Source organism: Berghia stephanieae, chromosome 3 (genome assembly GCF_034508935.2).
Source record: "Berghia stephanieae isolate SIO BIC M18660-M18661 chromosome 3, UCSD_Bste_1.3, whole genome shotgun sequence".
Taxonomy (NCBI): Eukaryota; Metazoa; Mollusca; class Gastropoda; order Nudibranchia; family Aeolidiidae; genus Berghia; species Berghia stephanieae.
The window spans coordinates 77,243,534-77,254,237 of record NC_088362.1 but is presented as its reverse complement, the minus strand read 5'-3'; the positions used below and the strand labels follow the sequence as shown (position 1 = coordinate 77,254,237).

General features: G+C 39.5%; 1 protein-coding gene across 2 annotated transcripts in view; it reads left to right on the top strand.

Annotated features, from left to right (window-relative positions):
* Positions 1-10,704, top strand: part of LOC144968497 (protein lin-28 homolog) — a 96,141-nt gene that overhangs the window by 83,807 nt on the left and 1,630 nt on the right. For both annotated transcript variants that reach the window (XM_078906929.1, XM_078906930.1), the window contains exons 2-4: positions 8,878-8,990; positions 9,635-9,807; positions 10,693-10,704. The exon at positions 10,693-10,704 is cut by the window's right edge and continues 1,630 nt beyond it. In XM_078906929.1, the coding sequence (XP_078763055.1) occupies positions 8,878-8,990; positions 9,635-9,807; positions 10,693-10,704 (298 nt within the window). The remainder of the gene's footprint in view (positions 1-8,877; positions 8,991-9,634; positions 9,808-10,692) is intronic.

Here is a 10,704-nt window from a genome sequence, read left to right as displayed (position 1 = left end):
CACAAACATATAACATAGAAACGATTGAGACATTGAGTATGCTCCGGTGTATGGGGTGAATTTTTAATTCAGAAAAGTGAGTGGAGCAGGCACTTATGTTGGTAACAACAAGATATGAAGTGAGTAGAAAAGTGCCAGAAGACAATAGAGAATAAAAATTTTTTTCGCGGCGGTGGTGGGGTTTGAACCTGCGACCTTATTGGTACGACAACTCCGCCTGGCAGGTGAGAGCGTGGCTCTACCGTGTGAGCTATCCACGAACACAAAAATATTCGTTTCAAACCCAAAGTCATTTCTAGATCCCTCTCTCACCCACTTCTTGAGATCGCCGATTCGTTCACCACCATCGCGAAGTAATTTTGACCAGCAGTTAAGCTTAATAGCCAATATTCTCATCACAAACATATAACATAGAAACGATTGAGACATTGAGTATGCTCCGGTGTATGGGGTGAATTTTTAATTCAGAAAAGTGAGTGGAGCAGGCACTTATGTTGGTAACAACAAGATATGAAGTGAGTAGAAAAGTGCCAGAAGACAATAGAGAATAAAAAATTTTTTCGCGGCGGTGGTGGGGTTTGAACCTGCGACCTTATTGGTACGACAACTCCGCCTGGCAGGTGAGAGCGTGGCTCTACCGTGTGAGCTATCCACGAACACAAAAATATTCGTTTCAAACCCAAAGTCATTTCTAGATCCCTCTCTCACCCACTTCTTGAGATCGCCGATTCGTTCACCACCATCGCGAAGTAATTTTGACCAGCAGTTAAGCTTAATAGCCAATATTCTCATCACAAACATATAACATAGAAACGATTGAGACATTGAGTATGCTCCGGTGTATGGGGTGAATTTTTAATTCAGAAAAGTGAGTGGAGCAGGCACTTATGTTGGTAACAACAAGATATGAAGTGAGTAGAAAAGTGCCAGAAGACAATAGAATAAAAAATTTTTTCGCGGCGGTGGTGGGGTTTGAACCTGCGACCTTATTGGTACGACAACTCCGCCTGGCAGGTGAGAGCGTGGCTCTACCGTGTGAGCTATCCACGAACACAAAAATATTCGTTTCAAACCCAAAGTCATTTCTAGATCCCTCTCTCACCCACTTCTTGAGATCGCCGATTCGTTCACCACCATCGCGAAGTAATTTTGACCAGCAGTTAAGCTTAATAGCCAATATTCTCATCACAAACATATAACATAGAAACGATTGAGACATTGAGTATGCTCCGGTGTATGCATATTCATATTCCAAAAGTGGAATCAGAAGGTCAGAAAATAGGAATTTGAGACCAAAAGAAATTTTTTTTTGAAATAGAAATTTTTTTTAACTATGGTATCAAAATGACCATCAACTTTGCCAACAAACACATAAAGACAGTATTCCGGCACAGTTGGCAAAACCACATTTCACATGTATTTTAATGAAATGGGAAGGGGGAAAGGAGTGCAATTAATTTTCCTACTTAATTACCTTTTGGCAATCATTTTTTTTTAATTCACATTTTAGCCCCCCCCCCCCCCCCCCCCCCCCCCCCCCCAACATCCATTTTTTTCTTCTCACAATCACCATCATTAATATTTTTGAAACATAGGAATTTTAGAGACAATGGCGGAATTGTATAAAAGGAAGAGTGAAAATAGAAATGATTCTTCCAAAAGCGGAAGGGATGACAGGGATGAACGGTTACGTGTTTTTTTTTTTTAATGGTTTTTTGTTTGGTTTTTTTTTTTAATTTTGACACATGGCAGTGCAGATTCGTGGAATCTGCGCTCTGTACAAATGAATTACTACATGGCTTTTCATTAAAAATCTTGAGCTTTTTCTATAGCGCAACATCCACAAAACAGCTCAAAGTACAAAGGGTTCCTAACCAACAGCAACATGTAACGTGTAGAACTAGATGTGGTGCCAGTTCGGCGATATTATGATTTTTTTTTTTTTGACAGAGACAACACTGTTAACGGCCATATAGTCATTTTTACACCTGAGTACGATGAGAGAAGGCGAGAAAAGAGCCTTTTCCGAGGACTCAACTATGAGAAGCTTATTGTGTTTTATTGAGGGGGAAACAGATTACATAGTTTCTGAAAGTGACAAATACACATTAAAATCACGCATTTCTGGGGGGGGGGGGGGTTGTCTTACACACCTGCCTACTCTTACGAAAAATTCGTAGAATTACGAAAGTTTGGCTCCAATTTCTGCAAGTCGTGAGCACCTCTAAGTCATGTGATAATAAAACTTCATGAAAATGAAAGTTGATGCCAGACTTTACATAATGTCAAGGATTTTGAGGTGTTGTTTTATGTGATGGTAATTTTAAAGAAAACTATAGATAAATTTTTAATGTTCAAGTGGGCAGGTCTGTTTTTAAAATCATTTTTGACACGTTTTTTGTTGTTTTTTTTTAGTTCACCCTAACACCGTTAGGAGACGGCTGATCACAAATAGTAAACTGGACAATGGAAAACAATGAGATTTACCCCACACGGAAGAAAAAAAAAAACAAAAAACAAAAAACAAACTTAACACCCCCCCCCCCCCCCCCCCGAAAAAAAAAAAAAAAAAAAAAAAAACAACAAAAAACAAACAAAAAAAAATCCCAATAACAGCTTGCTCGCTCTAGCAGAAGGCTGACCCTGCCTGATTGGTTAACACCAACGAGTCGACGTGTGCCAGGGTCAAAGGTCAAAGGTTGAGCACCGGTTGTGCGGCTGGTTGATGGACATGATTAAGAGTACTTTTTGTGTTCCAAGTTCAAGTAGTGAGTAGTGGTTATTGTGTATGCGCACGCGCCAGTGAGTATTTGTTATTGTTGTGGATCTGTCTTCGGAGTACAAGTTTAAGGGAGAGGAAGAAGGAAGAAGGCGATGATTAATGGTGGATGGTATTTGCGGGTGGGTGGATCGAAGGAATATAATATGCTTGAAGTAAAAGGGGGAGATAAAGATTTAAAAAACAACAACCCAAACCAGATAGATAGATAGATAGATAGATAGATAGATAGATAGATAGATGAAATAGAGAGAATATATATATATATATATATATATATATATATATATATATATATATATATATATATATATAATATATATAGAGAGAGAGAAGAGAGAGAGAGAGAGAGAGAGAGAGGGGGGGGGGGTAGCAAGAAGGTGTTGGTAGGCGGGTGAGGTGAAGAGTGGACGGAAATATCTAGAAATTATAAGCAGGGCAGGTGCAAGAGCAAGGAATAATGATTGACAGCAGCTATCACCGTGTATTCAGATGGCACGTGAGTTGGGCAGCTGGCGCGTGCCTATGTCCGGTCAGAGGGCGCCCATGGCTATTTTTCGTGTCCATGAAAAGAAATTTGACGGATAGGGACGGTGGTGGTGGTGGACGAAGAAGGGATGAAGATAAGGGCGGCGTTTGGGAGGGGGGAAAGTGGTGGGGGGTTCGAAGGAGTCAGGAAAGTTATTATTGCTACATTAAGATATGAAGTGAGTAGAAAAGTGCCAGAAGACAATAGAGAATAAAAAATTTTTTCGCGGCGGTGGTGGGGTTTGAACCTGCGACCTTATTGGTACGACAACTCCGCCTGGCAGGTGAGAGCGTGGCTCTTACCGTGTGAGCTATCCACGAACACAAAAATATTCGTTTCAAACCCAAAGTCATTTCTAGATCCCTCTCTCACCCACTTCTTGAGATCGCCGATTCGTTCACCACCATCGCGAAGTAATTTTGACCAGCAGTTAAGCTTAATAGCCAATATTCTCATCACAAACATATAACATAGAAACGATTGAGACATTGAGTATGCTCCGGTGTATGGGGTGAATTTTTAATTCAGAAAAGTGAGTGGAGCAGGCACTTATGTTGGTAACAACAAGATATGAAGTGAGTAGAAAAGTGCCAGAAGACAATAGAGAATAAAAAATTTTTTCGCGGCGGTGGTGGGGTTTGAACCTGCGACCTTATTGGTACGACAACTCCGCCTGGCAGGTGAGAGCGTGGCTCTACCGTGTGAGCTATCCACGAACACAAAAATATTCGTTTCAAACCCAAAGTCATTTCTAGATCCCTCTCTCACCCACTTCTTGAGATCGCCGATTCGTTCACCACCATCGCGAAGTAATTTTGACCAGCAGTTAAGCTTAATAGCCAATATTCATCACAAACAATATAACATAGAAACGATTGAGACATTGAGTATGCTCCGGTGTATGGGGTGAATTTTTAATTCAGAAAAGTGAGTGGAGCAGGCACTTATGTTGGTAACAACAAGATATGAAGTGAGTAGAAAAGTGCCAGAAGACAATAGAGAATAAAAAATTTTTTCGCGGCGGTGGTGGGGTTTGAACCTGCGACCTTATTGGTACGACAACTCCGCCTGGCAGGTGAGAGCGTGGCTCTACCGTGTGAGCTATCCACGAACACAAAAATATTCGTTTCAAACCCAAAGTCATTTCTAGATCCCTCTCTCACCCACTTCTTGAGATCGCCGATTCGTTCACCACCATCGCGAAGTAATTTTGACCAGCAGTTAAGCTTAATAGCCAATATTCTCATCACAAACATATAACATAGAAACGATTGAGAATTAAAAATTCACCCCATACACCGGAGCATACTCAATGTCTCAATCGTTTCTATGTTATATGTTTGTGATGAGAATATTGGCTATTAAGCTTAACTGCTGGTCAAAATTACTTCGCGATGGTGGTGAACGAATCGGCGATCTCAAGAAGTGGGTGAGAGAGGGATCTAGAAATGACTTTGGGTTTGAAACGAATATTTTTGTGTTCGTGGATAGCTCACACGGTAGAGCCACGCTCTCACCTGCCAGGCGGAGTTGTCGTACCAATAAGGTCGCAGGTTCAAACCCCACCACCGCCGCGAAAAAAATTTTTTATTCTCTATTGTCTTCTGGCACTTTTCTACTCACTTCATATCTTGTTGTTACCAACATAAGTGCCTGCTCCACTCACTTTTCTGAATTAAAAATTCACCCCATACACCGGAGCATACTCAATGTCTCAATCGTTTCTATGTTATATGTTTGTGATGAGAATATTGGCTATTAAGCTTAACTGCTGGTCAAAATTACTTCGCGATGGTGGTGAACGAATCGGCGATCTCAAGAAGTGGGTGAGAGAGGGATCTAGAAATGACTTTGGGTTTGAAACGAATATTTTTGTGTTCGTGGATAGCTCACACGGTAGAGCCACGCTCTCACTTGCCAGGCGGAGTTGTCGTACCAATAAGGTCGCAGGTTCAAACCCACCACCGCCGCGAAAAAATTTTTTATTCTCTATTGTCTTCTGGCACTTTTCTACTCACTTCATATCTTGTTGTTACCAACATAAGTGCCTGCTCCACTCACTTTTCTGAATTAAAAATTCACCCCATACACCGGAGCATACTCAATGTCTCAATCGTTTCTATGTTATATGTTTGTGATGAGAATATTGGCTATTAAGCTTAACTGCTGGTCAAAATTACTTCGCGATGGTGGTGAACGAATCGGCGATCTCAAGAAGTGGGTGAGAGAGGGATCTAGAAATGACTTTGGGTTTGAAACGAATATTTTTGTGTTCGTGGATAGCTCACACGGTAGAGCCACGCTCTCACCTGCCAGGCGGAGTTGTCGTACCAATAAGGTCGCAGGTTCAAACCCCACCACCGCCGCGAAAAATTTTTTATTCTCTATTGTCTTCTGGCACTTTTCTACTCACTTCATATCTTGTTGTTACCAACATAAGTGCCTGCTCCACTCACTTTTCTGAATTAAAAATTCACCCATACACCGGAGCATACTCAATGTCTCAATCGTTTCTATGTTATATGTTTGTGATGAGAATATTGGCTATTAAGCTTAACTGCTGGTCAAAATTACTTCGCGATGGTGGTGAACGAATCGGCGATCTCAAGAAGTGGGTGAGAGAGGATCTAAAATGACTTTGGTTTGAAACGAATATTTTGTGTTCGTGGATAGCTCACACGGTAGAGCCACGCTCTCACCTGCCAGGCGGAGTTGTCGTACCAATAAGGTCGCAGGTTCAAACCCCACCACCGCCGCGAAAAAATTTTTATTCTCTATTGTCTTCTGGCACTTTTCTACTCACTTCATATCTTGTTGTTACCAACATAAGTGCTGCTCCACTCACTTTTCTGAATTAAAAATTCACCCATACACGAGCATACTCAATGTTCAACTTTTATGTTATTGTTTGTTGAAATATGCTATTAAGCTTAATGTGTCAAAATTACTTGCGATGGTGGAACGAATCGGCGATCTCAAGAAGTGGGTGAGAGAGGGATCTAGAAATACTTTGGTTTGAACGATATTTTTGTGTCGTGGATAGTCACACGTAAGCACGCTCTCACTGCAGCGAGTTGTGTACAATAAGGCGCAGGTTCAAACCCCACACCGCGCGAAAAAATTTTTTATTCTCTATGTCTTCTGGCACTTTTCACTACTTATTCTTTTGTTACCAACATAAGTGCTGCTCACTCACTTTTCTGAATAAAATCACATACACGACATACTAATTTCATGTTTATTTTATTTTTGAGAAATATTGTATTAAGTTAACTCTGGTCAAATACTTCCATGGTGGACGAACGGGATCTAAGATGGGTGAAGAGGATTGAAATGACTTTGGTTTAACGAATATTTTGTGTTCGTGGATAGCTACGGTAGAGCACCTCTCACTGCACAGTTTCGTACAATAATCGCAGTTCAACCACACCGCCGCGAAAAAATTTTTATTTATTGTCTCTGCACTTTTCTACTCATTTATCTTGTTGTTACAACTAATGCTGCTCACTACTTTCTAATAATTACATACACTAATGATTTATTAGTTTGTTGAAATATTGCATTAAGCTAATTGGTAAATTATTGATGGTGAACAATCGCGATCTCAAATGGGAAAGATCTAGAATGACTTGTTTGAACGATATTTTTGTTCGTGGATAGCTCACACGGTAGAGCCACGCTCTCACCTGCCAGGCGGAGTTGTCGTACCAATAAGGTCGCAGGTTCAAACCCCACCACCGCCGCGAAAAAATTTTTTATTCTCTATTGTCTTCTGGCACTTTTCTACTCACTTCATATCTTGTTGTTACAACATAAGTGCCTGCTCCACTCACTTTTCTGAATTAAAAATTCACCCCATACACCGGAGCATACTCAATGTCTCAATCGTTTCTATGTTATATGTTTGTGATGAGAATATTGGCTATTAAGCTTAACTGCTGGTCAAAATTACTTCGCGATGGTGGTGAACGAATCGGCGATCTCAAGAAGTGGGTGAGAGAGGGATCTAGAAATGACTTTGGGTTTGAAACGAATATTTTTGTGTTCGTGGATAGCTCACACGGTAGAGCCACGCTCTCACCTGCCAGGCGGAGTTGTCGTACCAATAAGGTCGCAGGTTCAAACCCCACCACCGCCGCGAAAAAATTTTTTATTCTCTATTGTCTTCTGGCACTTTTCTACTCACTTCATATCTTGTTGTTACCAACATAAGTGCCTGCTCCACTCACTTTTCTGAATTAAAAATTCACCCATACACCGGAGCATACTCAATGTCTCAATCGTTTCTATGTTATATGTTTGTGATGAGAATATTGGCTATTAAGCTTAACTGCTGGTCAAAATTACTTCGCGATGGTGGTGAACGAATCGGCGATCTCAAGAAGTGGGTGAGAGAGGGATCTAGAAATGACTTTGGGTTTGAAACGAATATTTTTGTGTTCGTGGATAGCTCACACGGTAGAGCCACGCTCTCACCTGCCAGGCGGAGTTGTCGTACCAATAAGGTCGCAGGTTCAAACCCCACCACCGCCGCGAAAAAAATTTTTTATTCTCTATTGTCTTCTGGCACTTTTCTACTCACTTCATATCTTGTTGTTACCAACATAAGTGCCTGCTCCACTCACTTTTCTGAATTAAAAATTCACCCCATACACCGGAGCATACTCAATGTCTCAATCGTTTCTATGTTATATGTTTGTGATGAGAATATTGGCTATTAAGCTTAACTGCTGGTCAAAATTACTTCGCGATGGTGGTGAACGAATCGGCGATCTCAAGAAGTGGGTGAGAGAGGGATCTAGAAATGACTTTGGGTTTGAAACGAATATTTTTGTGTTCGTGGATAGCTCACACGGTAGAGCCACGCTCTCACCTGCCAGGCGGAGTTGTCGTACCAATAAGGTCGCAGGTTCAAACCCACCACCGCCGCGAAAAAATTTTTTATTCTCTATTGTCTTCTGGCACTTTTCTACTCACTTCATATCTTGTTGTTACCAACATAAGTGCCTGCTCCACTCACTTTTCTGAATTTAAAATTCACCCCATACACGGAGCATACTCAATGTCTCAATCGTTCTATGTTATATGTTTGTGATGAGAATATTGGCTATTAAGCTTAATGCTGGTCAAAATTACTTCGCGATGGTGGTGAACGAATCGGCGATCTCAAGAAGTGGTGAGAGAGGATCTAGAATGACTTTGGGTTGAAACGAATATTTTTGTGTTCGTGATAGCTCACACGGTAGAGCCACGCTCTCACCTGCCAGGCGGAGTTGTCGTACCAATAAGGTCGCAGGTTCAAACCCCACCACCGCCGCGAAAAAAAAATTTTTTATTCTCTATTGTCTTCTGGCACTTTTCTACTCACTTCATATCTTGTTGTTACCAACATAAGTGCCTGCTCCACTCACTTTTCTGATATTGCTACATTAAGATATGAAGTGAGTAGAAAAGTGCCAGAAGACAATTAAATTTAATTTTTTTTTCCAGCATCACCCTTTCAGGCACCACATTATTGTACTAAGTTTACCTAATACTAATATGTGAATGTTATTTATGTTTCCATCAGGTGGAGGGGGAGGCCCCGGTAAGAGGAAAGGCTACTGTAAATGGTTTAACGTTGCCAAGGGGTGGGGTTTTATCACCCCCGATGACGGTGGTCAAGATGTATTTGTGCATCAAGTAAGAATTATTTAATGTAACTTTTACACTTTTCTGTCTCTTCTTTTTGGTTTAATTGTTAATTTTTTTCTTAACGAGTTAAAAAAAACAGATTCATTTAAAAAAAAAAAAAGATATGATCTCTTAACTTATTTTATGAATAAAATAAAATACAATTTCATTTATTCATTCTAAGGAAAAAATTTTTTTCACGGTCTATTTCGAGAAAGGACGAAAATAACCCAGGCGTCAGCGCCGCAAAGGGAGTAATGGGGACTGAATTTCTTAGCCAGGGAACTTCTTTGTTTTCTCATTAGTTTTTTAGGGGTTTAACTACTGCTGCTGCTGCTACTACTACTACTACTGCTACTACTACTACTACTACTACTACTACTACTACTACTACTACTACTACTACTACTACTACTACTACTACTACTACTACTACTACTACTACAGCGCTACTACAGCACTACTACTACTACTACTACTACTACTACTACTACTACTACTACTACTACTACACTATTATTATTATTATTATTATTATTATTATTATTATTATTATTATTATTATTATTATTATTATTATTATTATTATTATTATTATTATTATTATTATTATTATTATCACCATCATCATCACCATCATCACTATTCCCCAGTCCATTATCCACAAAGCTGGCTTTCGTAGCCTTGGCGAAGGAGAGCGAGTGGAATTTGAGAGTAAGCCCTCGACCCAGGGCGTGGAGTCTACCTATGTATGTGGTATCGGAGGGGTGGAATGCAGAGGCAGTGACAGGAGACCCATGTCTCGCAAGAAGCCGAGAAAAATCAGGTATGAGAGTTAAAGTTTACAACTCGTTGAAAACTGGTATTTAGTCGGTCAGAATGGATCAAAAGTACACATGTATACATAATGATATAATTTAAAAGTTTGATTACCAAACACAATGATGTATTACTGTATTGAGCAAAATTTATTCCAATTTGAAATATAAAAAAAAAACCAACAAAAAAAACAAACAAACAAAACAAGGAACAAACGGTATATCGACGAAATCTGTATTAATGGTATGCAATGGGTAAAATACACACTTGTTGTGTCGGCCATATGAATCATACCTACACAAATAAAAATTATATGTAACCTTTAACGTTCATATTAGTCTGTTATAGGGATTTAAGAACTAATAACTCAACTGGGGATTTAAAAACAATAACAAAGACCCAGGTAAATTCAACTTCATTCTTTCTTTAAGTGAGAAGTCTGTAATTGATTGAAAATTTTAAACTCTCTCCTAACCGGCCATTTCCAGAAATTTCCCCAGACTTCACATTCGTCATTCGTCCAACACAAACACAGATTTGCCTTACTCAGATCAGAAAAGAAAGAAGTAGTACGTTTTGTTCAGCAAAATGAGCTCAACAACAGTATCTATATATATATATATATATATATATATATATATATATATATATATATATATATATATATATATATATATATATATATATATATATATATATATTTAATTCTATAAATGTTGTGGTGTACCAAAGAAATCGAGAGTGAGAAAAATGTTGGCTGTATCGTAACGAATGTGTTGGTAAGGAGAGGGTTTTTTAAAAAGTGCTTCACATTCATTCTAACACGATTTTTCCCCCTTTTTTTTTCTCTCTCTCTCTCTCTCTCCCCAATTCTGTCCTTACTGTATTAAAGCAGGTGCTACAA